The 18,528-nt window shown below is 41.9% G+C and overlaps 1 protein-coding gene across 1 annotated transcript in view; it reads right to left on the bottom strand.

The window, feature by feature from the left end:
- Nucleotides 1-1,443: 1,443 nt before the first annotated feature.
- The window catches only part of LANCL2 (LanC like 2), a 31,428-nt gene continuing 14,343 nt past the window's right edge, over nucleotides 1,444-18,528 (bottom strand). Inside the window, exons 4-9 of the mRNA XM_032686334.1 lie at nucleotides 16,653-16,800; nucleotides 15,884-16,030; nucleotides 12,178-12,360; nucleotides 9,732-9,908; nucleotides 6,379-6,451; nucleotides 1,444-4,594 (exon numbers count right to left, since the gene is read on the bottom strand). Of these exons, the coding sequence (XP_032542225.1) occupies nucleotides 4,479-4,594; nucleotides 6,379-6,451; nucleotides 9,732-9,908; nucleotides 12,178-12,360; nucleotides 15,884-16,030; nucleotides 16,653-16,800 (844 nt within the window). The 3' untranslated portion in view covers nucleotides 1,444-4,478. The remainder of the gene's footprint in view (nucleotides 4,595-6,378; nucleotides 6,452-9,731; nucleotides 9,909-12,177; nucleotides 12,361-15,883; nucleotides 16,031-16,652; nucleotides 16,801-18,528) is intronic.

Here is an 18,528-nt window from a genome sequence, read left to right on the forward strand (position 1 = left end):
CAGCAAAGAAGCTATAACACTCCTTCACAGACTGAAGTGTTTGGTTTTTCTTTTTTTTATTATTTCTCAGATCTAACACTGCTAATTCAGTAGGTGAGAGAAGTGGGCCAGGATGTCTTTGTAGGCCCTGTGCCTGTGGGAGCCCTCCCCCCTAATGCCCTGTCACCACCTGAGCTGTCTTCTGGGCTTTTACAGTTGTACTATTTGGCAGGGAAATGACTACTGAGACACCATGCAGAAGAAGATCTAGCATGAGACAGTTTCTACAAAGCAACTGCCAGATAATAAGGCAATTAAAGAGGAGAGGTGCAACTGGCAGCCACTGTTCCAAGGTACCGTGTGCTGCAAGGTAAAGGGGACAATAGAGAAAGCAGAGGGAACAGTGACAAGCAGCCCTCCGACCCCAACCCCTGTAGATGAAGGTAGCTGCCTTCCCGCACAGATGTGTTACTTTGGCTTCATGCACTGAGAGAAGTCACAGGATTGTTGTATCTCTAGCTGTGTCTCACACTATTTCTCTCCTGCTGCCTAGCCCTATCATCTAATAGCTGCAGCTGGATTTATAGCAGTCCACTTGCAGATGTCAAGGAGAAGCTGTGGCTCTAAGTCAGGTCCCTACTGCTCCCTGCGTACAAATAACAGCTGCCCTGCCTGTGAATCAACATGAAACCATTGAGAACAAATGGGAGAAAAGTGAGTAATTTCACCAGGAAAGACTGCTCTATAAAACACCCTAATGGGACAGGGCTCAGGCAGCAGGCTGCTGCTCAGCTATTACGTGACACCCTGCACCCATACCTCCTCCCACTTCTCTATCCTATGCTGTTTTGATGTTGCAGAGATTTATTGTGCTAGAAAAGTCCCAATGCATTTATCTAGCTACAGCTGAATTTGTACTGAACTAATGCTCTTAATTAAAAAATGCACCGAATTTCTCTCGGTGGCAAAGACAGCCACGAGTGGCACAAGGGGCTTTGAGAAACAGAAATACTGCCCATTGCTTGCAGCATGCCTGAAGTTTCCTTCTGTTAAAACCTAGCTAGAGGAATGCATCAAACTTTCTCAAAGCTAGAAAAAAAATGTTAATCAGCTGGACAGGGATTTCATACATGTGTTTTAAAAATCAGGTCATCCTGAGTCAGGCTTTAGATGCAAACTCTTCAACAGGACCTGTGTGACCAGAAAGAAAGCAACGTTTTGCACTAAGCAATGATCACTAAAAATCACCTGGGAAAAGCAGCAGGAAAGAGGCCTGCAGTGCTAGTAAAATGTGAAGGTTAAAGAAAAGCAATTTGCCCACTTGCCTACTTTCTGGCATGTGTTTCATCCTGAAGGACTATGAGATAGGGAAGTGGTTCAGCTGTCAGATCAGTGGGACAGCTATCACCACAGTGCTGTAGGGAAGGAAGGAGAACAAGAGGGAAAAAAAAACCCCACACAAAGTACCACCACATAGCTTGATCTTTACTAATAAAGCCAAAGAACAAAACATCAGCATTTTTTCCTCTTTTTCTGCCCAAAGAGCATCTCCATTTTTAAAACTACTGCTTTTTGCAACAGATGGACTATTACACACAGATAAAGCAAACCAGGGAATATTAAGACATTTTCCACATTTTCCACATTTTTAGTTTGATGTCATTTTGGAAAACAATGCCTTGATGAAACACATTTTTTTCACCTTCACACCATATATCCTTTCTTAATGGGCCACCTAGATATCACAATGCTGTGATGAACAGAAAGGAGCCATGGGGAAAGTCACGCCAGGAAGATGAGGCAGATGCACTGTCAGATGCTTCTCAATTCTATTCTTTCCAGTCTTACTCAATTCCCAGAGGATTCTGCAGAGAAGGATGGTGCCAGGCCCCACCGTGGCAGAAGGCTGGCTGTGGTACAGAAAGAGCTCATAGCTGACTTCATTACTATGACAGGTACACTCAAGCATCTTGGAGATCTCCTCAGTATGAAGCTGTTCCGAGTGTGTATATACCTATATATTTTTAAAACTAGCAAGTTTTAACTCCCCTTGGGATCCAGCAAACCAAAATCACCTCCCATAGGAACCACTCCAAGTTCAGTAGCCTAGGCCAATATGTATGTAACCAGTGAATGAAAAAACCTGCTTGTTGACCCCAGTTATATGGTCCATACAACACATGCTTGGGATTTGCCAGAAAGGCTGGTGGCTTCTGTCTGTTTGTGAGCAGTTCCTGTAAACTTGGTGAGCTCTTTCCCTGTTAACCCATTCCACATGCTCTGCAGCCACAGCAGAGGGGAATGAACAAAGGTGTGGGGGTCATGTGAAACAAGATTAGAGCTGATGTCTCTACCTCCTTTGTTAGCATTTCTGTTAAACTTCACTCTGGGCAAATTTCCTTCCTGTCTTATTTATGGGCAGGATCAGCGATCCACAGGCTTAAGAAGGAAACACAGAGCCCTTGGCATGCTTGGCATGGAGGAACATCTCATTGAGATGGCCTCTACTGGTACACCGTGCATTGCCTTCTGTAATTGGCTCTCCCTGTTCCTCAGTGATCCCTCACATTAATCAACTCTTCCAAGTCCTCACTTTCTGCTGCTCTGCTCATTTGCTTCGGCCCAGCTGCTTGCCATGCAGCATTCCTCATCCCCACTGCCTTTCTGCATTTTCCCTCATCCCTGGCTGTAGAGGTACAGCTGTCTTTGGTATCCCCACCTCACCTTCTGCCCTTTGCCAGAGAGGTGGAAAAGTCTCTCCTGCTGCTGTTTTAATCCTACCTGACAAACCACTGGGATGTTAAGCTATTCCTGCACTGACACTGTTGCTGTTGTCCAGCAGAACTGAATGTGGAAATTATTAGCATCTCAATGGCATTGGTAACAAACATTATAGGAAGTCACCTGCTACAATTCAAAGATTTACGCAGGAACAATACATCTCCAAGCCGGACTACAAGCACTGGTGCTCAACAGATGGCCCACAGGTCCAGTGCGTGCCTGAAAGGTCAAACTGCCACTCACACCCAACAGAAGATATCAATTAAAATAAGCACCTGGAAAGACAGAGCACAGGGAGACCTGGGGGGGAGGATGACCACAGAGCTTGAGCAACTGAGAGTGTGCTACACTTACCTCTCTCAAGCAGTAAGTGTACATACTATCTGGAACACATAAGCCTGCTGTAAGTGTACTCAGAGTTATGTTCCATTTCTCCTACCAAACCAACAGCCTGATATTCAGGAGCACCTGGAGGCTGGTCTAGCATTTCACAACTTCACCACACTACAGGAGGAAGCAAAGCACTAGCAGCAGTTAAAACTAATGGCAAAGGGCTTTTCTGTTTGGGTTTTAAGATGAAATGTACTTCAGTTACAGCCTCTAGCAATGGCTTCATATTGCTCATTTATCTTCTGCAGCCTCCACAAGCAGCTGGTACTTATTGCTCCTGTACTACTACATGGGCTAAATGCAAGGGGGCTGAGGTGGGAGGCGAGGGCCCAGAACAAATCATCACCTTGTTTTGGAAGTAACAGTCATCCTGAGTTACCTGCATGGGAAACTTGCCCTGACGCCCTCCCTTACTCATCTGTTCTAGATGCTGCAGGACAGGTTTACTACAAATCCAGGTACAGGAGAGAAGAAGCATAGTTATGCTGTCCTGGCTCTGGTGTTGGTGGCAGTGGGAGGTTAGTCCAAGTGACTCCACCTGCAGTTTAAGCTCATGCCATGGGACAGGGCTTTGCAGAGGTAGGGAGAAGCACCTCCACCCTGCTATAAGTGCCTAACACACTAACCAGGTCCAGGTGCCAAAGGGAGACTCTCTTACAGACTTCCAAAAAAACCTCCCACAACAGCAGCAAAAGACAAGTCAGACCTCTTCCAACCTGCTAAGTTTCTGAAAACATAGGCCTCATACCTCTTCATCAAAACAGACTGATCTCCATCAGCTTAGCTTGTCGGGAATGTAGATAAAAAGGCAGAAAAATATGAACATAAAAATATTTGTCATCTCTTTTTAGAGTTGCCAGCTCACCAGTGGAGCTGGGCATTGTCCTGCAGCAAACTCTCTGGCATAAGGTGGAACTCTCTGGGTAACCATACTGCAGAAAGCAACACTGCTGCTGAGAGTCATGCACGAAGGTACAGGACGGAGATTCACACAGAGACCAGCTTTTTGCTAACAACAAAAGACTCGAATCAACACACAACACCAATAAACGTGCAGAGCATGTCAAAGACCTGAAGAAGACAAATACAACGGAAGAGAGAAAGTTCAAAACTTGACTTCTGTTGTCCTACATCTGAAGGTATCACTTTAACAGAACTTAAATGTGGCTTCTCCTGTTCATGCTCTAATGACTTCATGGTCCTTTGGGGTGGGAGAGGTGAGAAAAGGGGGTTAGCCATCTGTCGGTTCAGCATTGAGTTGGTTCAGTATCAGAGGCACTAAACAATCTCATCTCTTTCGGCATCAGTTTTCTTTCAAAATGATGTTTTTAGCTGTCCTGTTCCACTTTGTTTTCCCTCCTCTGAGGTCCAAGTTCAAATGCTGGAAACTGGGAAGTCTCTGGTACTGAAATATCTGAGAGGAAGTGAATAGCTCCAGCCATGCCTAAAACATAACAAGAAAGAGATCTTTGTGTATCTTTGACATTAAAATAATACAGTTGACAGCACAGGCAATAGCACAGGTTTGAACACCTCCCTCATTAGATCTCTTTTTGAACAGGTGAACTTAGGGCCTATAGAAAGGCAAATGCATCTGTACTTTGTCCAGGAAACAAAATTTTACTTGAAAAGATCAAAGGCAAGAACCAAGATCTCTCCGCTAACATCTTTGCAGCTGAACAACCTCAGTGCTATTTCAAATTAAGAAAAAGTTTGGACAGTCCCTCACTATTGGAGCAGCTCTGGCTTGTCATTTCACTGGTTAAAAAAAAAGCCAAAACTTTATTATACTTGTAATGTACAGATTCATTTCTTAACTATTCATAAAGAGGTCATCCAGAGCCTGAAAAACTAACATTAGCATCACCCAATAGAACTCATAGGGTGACAGACAAAAGAAACACCCTACAGCAGGAGAGCATACAAATATAAGCTTAGTTTTAAGATCAAGCTAAAATTCTATTTTATCAATAGCTATGCACATATAAAGGAACCTTCCTGAATTACAGCATCTGATGGAAACAAAACAATCAAGAACAATTCCATAAGATGCACATGCAAATTCTGCAGAAAGGATGCATGTACATGCAGAATTGGACAACGTCAAGCTCAATTTTGGCTACAAAAACAAACAAATCCCAAAATACAGACTTCATCTGAAATATGAGACTTCTAGATTCTTCTAAAAAACCCCAGACATTAAAAACTAAAATAAAAACTGTATATCCACATTGAAGCACAAATCATCCTAGTGTTGGCACTACTTCACCTTCTCAACAAATTTCAAAGCATTTATACAACATGCCCACTTTTACACCCCCCCCCAACAAGTGCATGCAAGGGTGCTATCAGGAATAAGAATAATCATGTTTGTCTCCCTTGAGCATTAAGACAATAACTCTCTGCTTAGGAGAGATGCATATAACTCCTGCTCCCTTGTGTTTACACCCTGGACTGGTTTATCTGCAAAATGACCCTGCTCCGCCTGCTGTAATTTCACATGTTTGCGGCAGGTGGCGCACGAGGCTCGTTCATGGAGCGGCAGCGGCGCTACCTTAAATTCCACTTGGGTCTCTCATTCCTTGATACTGATTCTATAACACAAGGATGAGATACAGAATAGAAAATAAGGTACAAATAATAATAATACAAAGCTCTAGGAAAGTATTTTACAAGATCTTTGAACTTACAGAAAAGCCCATAAGAACTCTGCATTTCTTTCCTGCTCAAGGAAATTTGAGCTCAAGCTCATTTGGGTTCATATTAAAACTACCTTTTCCTTTGTTTAGTATTGCAGCAGAGAAGGTCCAGTTCTGACAAGCTGGCAACTAGTTTTGAGACCCTCTACCCACAGCTGCCCCTCTCCCAGTCCCTCTGTGACACCATCTGTGACAGAACTGCTGCCCAGACTTCTGTTTGCTTTAAACCAAGCAGCATCAGCACAGCAGAATTTTATTTGAGAGTAACAATGGCACTGGTTTTACACCGGAAAATGCTGAAGTGCAACCAGCTCTGAAAGTTGTGACAGTGAATGATTTTCCTTTGTCCTTTTCTAGCCCCCTACCACCCTGCCTTCTTTTAGGCAGAGGTGATGGTAAGGGGTGGGTGAACCCCACCTCAAAGTGGAGGAACCCACCAAAGACTTCCCAACTCATAAGCGTGTCCCAAAACTGCAAGAATGCCCCTCTCTCCTGTAATACCAAACCATTTGCAACACCATCACTTTACCTTCAAAGAGAGAATAAGGTCGGTCAGGAATACGACATCCATGTGCACCATACTCCAAACACCATTCAGCAAACTGGGGAAACATTAAAAAATGTATTTTTATTTAAGACTGTTAAGTGCAAGCTTGAATATCTGCATATGATTAATAGGTAAAAAATGTAAAGCAGAGTAAGCAGACACACAACACATAAATCACTGTCTGAGATAAATTTGTCCTACTTCAACCATGACAAGGCTGCAATCAGGCTTTAAAATATGTATTTTCATAGCATGAGTTTCAGTTTCGTAACAATGCAATTAGGTGGGCTAGACTTTCTGTAAATCAATCCTACTACAAGTCAAGGAAAAATGCTGTAAGAACGGATATAGTCAGTCAAAAATTTTCTAATACTTTATCAGTTTCTTATCTGTATTAGTGCTTAATTTATCCACATACTCAGGACTTAGGGCTGTTAATTGCATTTTGGTTTTCTTTCACTGCTGTGCACCAATTTAGAGTATTAAATCTCCAGCTGCCCTTATTTAGCTTTATTTATTTGTTCTCCCCAAGCCTTATGAAAAATCATTATAAACGCAGTTAGACAATTATGGTCATCAATATTTCATTGCAGAAGATGGATTACCATTAAAAAGAGTTAATGGTGTCCTTCTTGTGTTTGATCAACACTGCTGCAGTAGCTACATTAGATATACATGACTTACAAACTGCATCTGGATCAATTTAATAACAACCATCTATTTCTGCTTTATGGCTCCCCAGAGCATAAGGGGGCCACAAGTTCCCCTGGCACTTCTGTGCTTGGATGCAAACCACTGCTTCTTCAAAGTACAGTACAAAGATTCCTACAAAGCAAAGAACTGTGAGGTCTCTCCCTGCTTCCCCTGCAAGTTGGGTAACCTGCTAGCAAACAGATGATCCTAACCAGAGGGTGCCCCAGCCCTAGAGCTGAAGCTATATGTGGTGTAAGCATGATCCCAGAGCCGTTGGTCTGTTCAGCAGGAGGAATAAGGGGGCATCTCCTCCTTTTCTCCCTCTCTACTAATTTTTCTTCTCTTGGTGTGTGCATGTTTGTGAATGTCTTCAGAAAACCCAGTGTAAAAAAAAAAACCAACCCCCAAACACAAACACTGTAATCCACATTGTTATTGAGAACTGATGAAACATTTTTGGGCACCCTTCAGGTATAAATCATCAAACCAAGGTTTAATTCTCCCATGTAATCTTGGCTTAAATGTGAGGACTAAACATGTCTATGTCATGCTTCTAAGCTACAATCAGTTCTTGCACATCCACATCTCATTGCATACTAGCCTTTATTATCACTTCCAGCCTGGGAACTGCAACATAAATTAAAAAAAATGCACCCCAGGCTTCTGAAGCACAACCATCATTTCCAAGTTCACAGCTTCACCACAACTCAGATCCTATAAGCTACACAAGTAACTTTGTTTAACCGAGGGGAAAAAAAAAAAAGGAAACAAAATATTATAAGAAGACATCTGCCATTACTTGTCACACAGACTGGGCATGCTTGCCACCAGCAGTGGCAATCACAATGCTGAGCAGCACAGGGCTCAGATACTTTCTGTTGCTTGGAGCCCAGGATGCCACAGCCCTTCTCTCCTTTTACAGACAGGCCAGCTGGGAGCAGCTCAGCCTCTCTTTGATAATGTGACAGAAAAGCTGTGGGGATGAAAATGTGAAGCACAACCCTGGGGTCTCTTCTCTTCAAGCTCTTGTGGTTCATTTGTGAAACAGTTCCATGGCTCCTGAGGGGTAACCAGGGATTCCTGACAAGACTCCTTCCACTGGGCCTCAAGCTTTTGGTGTGAAGAGACACCCCTGGGAGGGGAGCCACCTAGTTCTCTCAGTTACATGCCTTTAGGTACCAACTTAACTGCATGTTTGCTTCCTTGCATGCTCCGGCTCAAAAAGAAAAGATTTCAAGAATGCCAGACAAGCAAATTCCTCTGCCTGTTTCAAGATTTCCCCTGCAAAGGCCTAACTGAACGCTGGAGATGCTAAACTGCAGAGTGGCTGCAAATATGCTGCCAGATCTCACTATGTTGGGTACCTCCAGCAAACAGTCTTTAGCCACTGTGCTACAACTTTCTTCTCAAATGGATTTCAGGTATGTAACACCGAGTCTCTTCCTTTTTTGCCTTTGAAACAGATATGCCTGCTTTACTCTGGCTTGGTGTGGACAAACACCAAGGGCTCTCTCGGGCCAGAAATGCAGCACCAACAGAAGCTGCCAATGCTGCACAGAGCTGCAGAAGATGTGCTAGCATGGAGGATGACAGTAAGAGCTGATAGCTGTGCTGACAAAAATGCCTGCAGGGTAACGTGGTTTACATGTCAGCAGTGGGTGACTCCATGTCCACGAGTGACTACAAGTCACACATTTGCTGTGGGAGTAGCCGGGGTTTATTTCAATCTCTAGGATGCAGGTATGCCTACAGGTGCCCCCATGGCATGATGCTTGGATAAATGTGAGACAAGCAGTAACTTTTTTAAGCTCTACTGACAGAGGACAGGCTGACAGCAGAGATAAATACAACAGTTTTACATATGCCCAGTACTCATCTAAAAGCACCTAAGAAACAACCCATCAAATTTCAATTGCAATATTTAAAAAAAAGGCCTCAGCTAAATAGCTATGTACACAATATGAAACCTAATGTCAGTGAATTCAACTGAAAAAAAAATCCTACAAAACAAACCAAAACCAAACCAAAATCTTATGAGGTGACGAAATAAGAGGCAGAGAAAGCCTTCCCCTTTGGTAACTGTTAGCACAGTCAGAGCTGATGGCAGAACCTGGACAATTCCAGTGGAAAAATTCTGAGTGTGTCTTTCTCTGCAGTTTGTATTAATGAAAAAACTCTAAATGAGCACCTTAATAACTGCAACTCAGAGCTCTAAAAGCCCCAAACAGGCACTAGTCTGAAAACAAATAATTACAAAGACTACAAAGAGTATTGCTCGAGGAGCCGAGGATGACAGTGGATATCTCAATGGAATAATTAGCACCACATAACATCAGTCTGTTATTGTTCAGGCAGGCTAATTTTCAGACTCTTATTTTCTTCTGAATACATATTCCTCCCCTCTTACAGAACATTTGTGTGTTCCACTCTGTGTATTAAGACAGTGCTTGCCCCACATACACAGCTGAAGTGGTCCAGTCAAAGTGTGAGTAAAGAGGAGCAAATGACAGGGCCCTGTTGTCCCATCCAACCCCACAGCTGGCCCCAGGACACAACTGCTTACTCCCATCACATTTCACCATTGCACAGGCATTGTGATGTGAAAGGGAACAGTAATTTTGCTGGAAAGCTGCAGAGCTCACCTTGCAAGCTCGGTAGAGGTACTTTTTGTCCTGAGTTAGGTTATAGAGAGACAAGAAGGAGTAGCCATTGCCAGCAGTACCATGGCAGATCCCGTATCCTTTCCTCAATAAACCTCTCTGCCAGATGACATCGCTACACTCCATAGCATCTTTCAAGTATTTATCCTCTTTAAAAACCTGTGGAATAAAAGCAGAGAATAAACACACATAGATTGAAGTACTAATGAAAACAAAAGGAAGCTGCACCTGAGAGGTATTTCACTCTAGTGTGGTGTTTTTCCATATAAAATTTATTTTGAATTTTAATAATCCATTCCTCATAGACTTGCTTTTCTTTTCTTACTAAGTTGTTTCTTCTTTCCCTGCATGAAAAAAGAAAGAACTTTTCAAGTTTTTGTTTCTGAAATCAGGATCCCAAAGGAAAAGCTCAAGTTCAAGTCCTTTGGTTCTATAACCTATAATCTATTTGAAAGGTACATGGTCCTTTTTTCTTCATCCTCCATTCCCAAACCTGAATTTGAATATACAAAAATGTAATTCTGCCGCCTCCGAGAAATGTAAAATAGAATACTGGGACATCAAATCTGATCTGAAAGGGCTAGATCGTGGTCTTCCTGAGTAATTCTTCCTGGTTACTCATTGTCTGCCTTAATTCCACATCAAAAATATGCAAGAGCATCACTTTGCATAGCACAGGACTCTCTTCTCTGTCACAGTACAAGTAGGAACACTACACTGCCTTGATGAGTACTTCTATTAGTATATTAGTATTAGTATGCACTCAGAAGCAGTAGCCAGCTTGAGCAAAAGACCAGTTTTGCAAAATTTATTGCAACTGAAGTGCATTTTGGACACAGAGAGCCCATCCAGAAAGCAGCAAACAAAAGCAAGTAATTTACCTGAACACTACCAGAATTCCACCTTTATAAAGCCACTTTTTTGCTCACCTTTGCCTAAGTCATTCTATGGATCAACAAAACAAAGAAATGTACACCCTAAAAAAAACCAACAGAAAAACCACAACAAAACAAACGTGATGCACTAGTGTAGACTTAGTCCTCTGGAGATGGCATCCCCTATCAAACTCTTTAATAAGGTAAAAGAAGCAATTAACATGCAAGATTCTTAAATCCACAAGCTTGATAAAGAAGTGGATTTAGATAAAGAACCTCTGAACAGGGTTTCTCAGCTACTTAACTGTAACATTTCAAATTAAGGCCTGGCAACACCATTTGATTTCCAGGACAAACACTGCTGCCTGTTAATGCTTGGTATGAAAGCATAGCCAGCAAAACATGCTCCAATTTTGTCTTTCACTGCTTCAAAAAGCAGAATACAAAGAGTAAAGGAAAAACATCATATGCTCTATCACCTTTAACATAAAGAGGTAAAAAAAGAGACTACTAAACAGAATTTGGTCCTATCCCTCCTACCTCCTGCAAAATGTTCTGTGCTGGGGAAAGCACCACATTGAAGAAGGAGTAAGGGGGAAGCCTGCAGTGTTAAATCAATCTCCTACCACAGTCCAAAGAAAAAGCAACTGTGACTACTGCTACATGCAGCAACACAGTAAGAGATTTACAGTTCACATTTCAAGTAGCAGCACGAGTAATTATTCTATAAACCAAGCCTGCTTTTCATCAGCCCACCCAGAGGCTGATCAGGGAACCTGTCAAGGAGGGCTGTCAAAAGCAAGAATCAATTTGCATAAATTTAATTAAATGGCATACTTTCAAATGTCATGCAAACCAGATGCACACAACACAAGAGAGGTAGCAAACCTAGTTAAGAATGGAGAAAGGCAAACAGTAGGCCTGTGAAAACTCAGTTGTTATATTTATGCCCTAGAAGGGGCCTGGGATCTTTGCTCTGACATTAAGTTTTAAAGAGATATATCTTAATAATGAAGTAATTTATGGAAGACATTCTTTGGCAAGGCACATGAACCTATACTTTTGAAAACCAGTGTAACTGTTAAAAGTCTTGGGATGAAGATTCAAAGAATTTAGGTCAATGTTCTCACACCCATGACTCTGATGCCAAATTGTTTAAATACATGGCCCTTTTCCAAAAAGTCTGAAGTCTAGTAACCACTAGTGCCCTGAGAAGCAATTTTATCCACTTATTTTCTCTTTACAAACATACCAATGTAAGTATTTTGAGATTTTTACGTGCCTAGCCTAAGGTTCCAGTTTAAAAGACTACATCTAAAAAGACATTAAATTAAAGTCTTACAATCTAACAGGCCTGCATACACGTGACTCTGTAAAAATAGAGGTCTCTCTCTCTGTATATATACATATATTAGAGCATGGTGCTAATAACATCAAGCTCGTGGGTTCAATCTCCGTACGGGCCATTCACTTAAGAGTTGTACTTGATGATCCTTGTGGGTCCCTTCCAACTCAAAATATTCTATGAAATCTGTGAACACAGAGTGATTCACCTTATAAGCTTGCATGAGCATGTGGATGACTCCGGGGGCACCATGGCACCAGTGAACCAGTCTGTCAGTCTCGTTGCTCAGCGATGACGGGTAATTCCCAGATCGGAATTTTTTATGACGCACATAGTCAATGCTTGGCTTCACCAGCTCTGTCAGGGTCTCCTGGTCCACATTTGCAATTGGCTAAAGAAAACATTAAAAAAACCATCACCAAACCCATAAGCAGAAGTAGTAACAAAGTGTGTATCAACACTTAATTCTACAATCTATTTTCAAGTATCCTACATATGTGCCCTTGATCCAAATACTGTGAATCACTTCATACAGATTTAATTAATGTCTGCTTATAATACCCTTGTGAAGAACATTTTTATAGTTACTGCACAGATAAAGAAATTGGGGCACCAAGTTGTCACCTGTCTTCCTGGAGGTGACACAGAAAGACTATGGAAGAACTGAGAACAGAATATGGATTTCAAGACTCCCAGGCCTCTCTTTATACCTTAAAACAGGGAGAACACTTACAGGAAAAAGATGGGGTTTATCGCTATGGTGCTCATAATACGCACTTGAAACAAAGCAGGTTACACATTTTGTCTTAAAAATAACTATTTCGCAACAAACGAAGAAAAGTGTATATAGCGGCATATCTGGCAAAGATCTATGAAGGTTAAAGTTTTCCATCGTAGACAAAACTCCCCGAAGCTAAGAAGCAATAGCTACCTCACCAGCTACCTAAGCATGTTAGTATTACAATCTCATTCTTCGATTGCTCTTCTGAATTTTCTTTCTAGTTTTTTTATTTAATTTACATCCTTGCCAAACGGAGAATATATCTATCAACCTGCATGCTCTTGTAACTAAAGGTTTAGAAGCCAAGTAACTGTCTGCAGTTGTTCTTTGTTGGGATTCCCTCCACTTCCAGCCCATTTTACAGCATTTTAATAGTACAGCTCTCTATTTTTATACAATCTACATGATTTCTGGGATTCCTGCAAACTGTGGGAACAACCACAGACACTGAAGCCTACAAGAGCCTAATAACTGAGCATATTTTTTTTTTAAATAACTTGTCTTTATTGTTGATTCAACGTCATCCAATTTCATTGTTTCCCACCAGCCTCAATCCATTTGCATTCAACAGGTGAGCACAGTCCTACAATTGAAAGTCTGACAGCCAAATGAAGGAAAACTTTCAGTAGCTCTATTTTGAGTAAGCTGAAGAAACCAAAAGAATCTGCTTCACCTCAGCAAGGAAACTTTTGCCAGAATTCCATCTATCAGGTCCCTCAAGCAGATGACTCCATCTCTGCACTTTTCTGAATGGAACAGAAACCTTCATGCGGCTCATCATCAGAAGAACACCTGAATACAGATCAGCTTGTCATGAAGAACACCCCAAAGCTGATCAGCCCTCACTCAGACACTGACCTGTGAGGTAGTGAGGCTTGGTAGGAAGGTTTGTTTTGAGGTTCTTGATTTCACACTGCACTCCTGATGCAGAAGGTAAAGTGGATGGGCACCAGGAATAAACGCTTTCAGTCTTAAGCTATGGGAAGCAAGACCAGCCCAGCCATTCTTGGGAGGTAAATCCAAGAACAACAGAGCTCTTTACAAACCTCCTTCCCTTTTGCTTCCAAGATTTGAGTACAAGTGAGTTCTTTGCTGCAAGATGCTGAAGTTCCCAGCACTTACTTCGAACACCAAAAAAGTAACCTACAGGTATGTGTCCTGACCCTCTGGCCAAGAGCAATGACATGCAAACAGACATTTTTGCTTCAGGGTTAGTGAAAGGAACTTGGAATAGAGAGTCTCTAGCAAGCACTTCAGAATTTCTCCTCTATCTCCTGGATGAGTTATTTAACATGGATAAGCTCTTATTCTTCCAGTAATCTTCTGTGAATAACTCCAGCAATACATATTTCCTCATCTAGATGTTGTACAGAAATTATGGTCAGTGACCTTCACATCTCAGGTGCTGTGTTAAACACTTTTTTTTGTTATCAAATAACCACTCAACAAACCATCTCCTGAATTCTTTGCTGAAAATACAGCAAAATTCTCCTCATTTGGTGTGGGAGGGATGGGGAAAGGATGGAACTCTGATATGGCATCTTTTTCTGCAGTGGATGACTCAACTTTGGATGACTCACAATATTTAACATACAGTGAAAAGATGGTAATCTAATGCTGCATAAACAATGGCTTTCTGGTAATTCTTAAAAGCAGCAATTACATGTAAAGGAAAAACAGTTATGATTTTAACATGTAGGCACAGTAGCTTCCGCTCATATCAAAAGGCACTGTGCAATTATTTCTGCTATCATCCCTGAATAGTAAATGAAGGGTAGAGCCTTTGAAGAGTCTCCTTTAAAGGACTGAATGTTTCTCAGAAAATCTAGCAGAGCCAGGGAAGGAAAAATGGAAGCCAGAAAGAAGAGGGAGCCAGAAGGGGGTGGACAGCCTTGCTGAAAAAAGTGGTAAATAAAGGTAAGAGACGGTAAATCAGAGCAGCCTCAGGCCCCAGTGGGATGGTTACTGCAGAACATGTCTGTGCTGAGGTTAAGACATGCCCCCAGGTAGCAGAGCAGTAGCTACTTCCATAGCAAAGTCAGCCACTTTACCTGGAACTAGTGGTGGAAGTGGTGTGAGCTAATTTGAAACAGATGGGGAGAACTCACAGCATCTGTTCCAAGTGAGGAATGTTTGAGTAGTGGCAACACCAAATACCAGCTCAGTCACTTCTGCACTGAACGTCTGCACACAGCTTCAGGGTGCGAGGATGTACATTCCTTTCACTTACCCGAGGGAAAGTCATTCTGCAGGAGCTGGTAAGGAAACGGACATTTACAAAGATGCACAAACTGGCAGCACCTTTGAAAACCAGAAACAGGTGCTATACAAATTTTGCAGCTCTATGGCCATCTTCTATAATGAATCTTAAAGCTTTTTTTCCAGATCATAGAACAGAAATAAGAAAAACATCATAATCCTACTGGAGAATCTCAGGGCAGGTGGAAATTGATTTAAGTGTGAGAAAGAGGAGGTATACAGAAGAGAGGAATCTCACTCAGAACAACAGGAAGAGAAGACCAGAAGAGAAGGGGTCATAAATACACTAAGGAACATCAGACAAATTGTGTGAGAAATAAGAGAGATAAGAAAGAAGGAAAACATCTAAATAATAAAAGCATTCTGAAGACTAATGTATGATTAAGGATAGTCTTCCAAAAGCATCAAGACAGTGGGGGAAAAAAAAAAATCACTAGAGAAGAGAGGAAGGGCATGGAGGACTGGAGGCACCAGTGGTGCACTCATTTAAAAATAGCAAAAAATTGAAGAGTGATGGATGATAAGTGAATATTTAGCTGGTCTAACTGCAGGCACCAGAAGAAGTACTCATGAAGATGAGAGAAAGCACCTCCCTGTCTCCATTGAGAACAAGAAATCAGATCCTGGAAAGCTGGTGCTCTGAACCACTCAAGAGTTAATTCACTCTAGTGTGTGATACCCTAGTCACAGTTTTCTTCTGCTATCAAAGCCTGAGGTAGCATCTCTGCACAGCTCTGTGCTGCAGTCTAATTTCAAATTCTGAGACTCTGACCCAGCACAACACTGCACATGCATGAAACCTGAAGAAAAGATCCTCTAACTCAAAACAAGAAATCACTGCTGTATCACCACTGCCCGCAGAAGATGCTCTTACCTGCATGAGCATGTAATAGATCCCAGCCACTCCATGGGCTGCTCCAACATACTGCTTCCTGTGCCACTGGTACAACAAAGGGCAACGGTCTGTTTTGCGCTCCTCCTTTGAAAAGTTTTTCCCCGATTCAATAATAGCATCTATCACCTGAAAAAAACCACACCTCGTCTATCAGTCTTGCTTACTTTGATTCAGACAGTTTTGCTTCGGCATGACTAAAACCACAGTAAAGAATAAACCACTATAAACAGTCTTAGGACAACAATATTCAATTCATTTGGATTTGAGTGTTGAGGTAGAAATTGTATTTTTCTTTAATGATGAAATCACTTATATTTTAAAGAGTAGAAATTGAATATATAAATATTACTAATCACTTTTTTCCAGGCTTGCCTTCTCCGGTTCTGGTATCTGCAAAACAGTCATGAATGTTCCCCACACTGAATACTCCTTCTTTTCACTTAAACGCTTCCACACTTCTGTCTTAAGGTTTCTTGTATCAATGTCTCATCCTCAAATGCTCCCAAACTAGTTACATATTAGACCTATTTCCATGGGTGGATGTGGACCCACCCACACTAGCCTGTTTCAGTCCCAGCTGGGCAGCAGAGAAAGGGGGAAGAGATTGGAGGCACAGATGAGACTGGGTTCCCAGTTCTAGTTCCTCTCCTCTCCAGCACCCCTCTCTTAATCCCTTGAATTATGCAAGGGAGTGATCCCAGTTCAACCTCACTGATGCTGTGATGCTGGACAGAGAAAAGTCTCTTACCTCTTTGATAACAGACTGTGGGACAGTGCCTGGACCAATTTCAGTATTCAGGTACAGCAAGGCATACAGGTAACCTGCTCTGCCATAAAGCAGCTCATCTGGAAGTTCAGCCTCTGTGCTTATGACTGTCCTTTGGAGTTGCAACAACCTGCATCAGACAAGGAAGTGGGGAAAGAGAGTATCTTCTGTAGAGACCATACAGGACGATGCATTGTACAAGCTATCAATCAAAACCAAAGCAGAACAAGCGGTGAGGCCCTACCACTTCCCTTCAGTCATCCCCAGGTTCAGCTGTCTGCCAGGTTTACACACAGGAGCTCTGCATGCCTGCCACCCCTGAGACAGGAAACTGAGCTAGAGTCAGGTCAGTATTAGTAAAATTGTCAGGGTTTTGTACAGATAGAAACAGATGTATGAGTGCCGGGTAGGGGTTGGAGGAGGCTGGAGAGCTACTCCAACAAAGGCAGAAACCTCCTAGAGCCTCTGGGAGTTTCACCAAACTGACAAACCCTTAACTGTAGATGTGTAAGAGGGGAAAAAGCAAACACACAAAAACATCCAATGCCACCATTCAGCACTCCCTCTCCCAAGACAACACATTGTCTCAAGCGTTTAGCACCCTAGTTTTGAAAAGGACACTACTATTATGCACTAGTGTTTTGCTTGCTTTTAGCAATGAAAAAACAACAACAAAAAAACCTCAAAAAACCCTTGGGCTGGACACCACAACTCTCATTTTCTCCAAAGAGACTCTCTGCTAATACTCCACCAGTCTGCATTAGCACTGAGGTGGATCAGAGATCTGTTTTCCTGCCCACTCCCTCCCTGTCTCTTCCTGTCTTTTGTGATTAAATTTGTAATTAGATGAAACCACGGCAATGATCACATTTTAAATTATGGGAGGGGGAAAGACAATCTGGATTAAGACCAAATTCAATTCCCAGATCCCCCCAGCTGCTATTTCTTGGCAGAAATGTTAGCATTAATGTCATGCCAGAGCAAAACCACTGACCTCAATCGCGTGTTTATGCTGTCACTGCTTAATTCCACAGAAAAGCCATTCACAAAAAAAGGGATTTTTATTATCATTCCTGTCTTGGAATTATGCTTTGGACTTAGAACTAAGTTATTTTCTTCTAAACTGTTCACCGTTAAATTTTATTGTTGAAATCATACAAGTGGACAGCTACAAGGTAAAAAGTTGGAAGTGAAATCATAGACTACATTCCAACATTTACAATGCACCACTCAGCTGGTGTCATGAGTATATTTGTAAACAAAAAGGAATAAAATACACAAATAACCAAACTAAACTCCTTTTCACTACTCCTCCTAAAGATTATTTCCAAGGAGAGGCAAGACCAAGATTTATCTCATTTTGCTATACTCATGCTTCATGCCTGACAACAAGACTGCTTTCCAAGCTGCATCCAAAATGATATGCTCAAGTTTACTGCCAGTTCTAAAAGCAAAAAAACCCCAAACCTAACACTCGTTTCAAAATTGAAATATTCATTCATGAACCGCAGCAGAGATTAATCACAGTAGGATTCTAGATTAGAAAGAGACCAATTACATTTGCAAATATAAACCAGAATGGAGATGAGGACATAAGCCTAGTCACAAATTCTGTCAGCTTAAGGTACGTTGCTGGACAACTAGCAGGTGGATTGCTGGTGCCAAATGCAAATCTCACAGGGTTCCAGTGCTTCCAGCCCTTGCTGGGACAGCAATGAGCTCCGTACTAGCGAAGGACAGTCAGTTCTGTAATGAAGCTACATCTAAATGGGATTTCTTGAGACACTTGTTACATTTAGATTACTCTGAGAAGGTGCTGGAATTTCTTCAGGTAACCTTCATATGTCTGACCTAATTA

The sequence above is a fragment of the Chiroxiphia lanceolata genome, chromosome 1 (genome assembly GCF_009829145.1).
Source record: "Chiroxiphia lanceolata isolate bChiLan1 chromosome 1, bChiLan1.pri, whole genome shotgun sequence".
Taxonomy (NCBI): domain Eukaryota; kingdom Metazoa; phylum Chordata; class Aves; order Passeriformes; family Pipridae; genus Chiroxiphia; species Chiroxiphia lanceolata.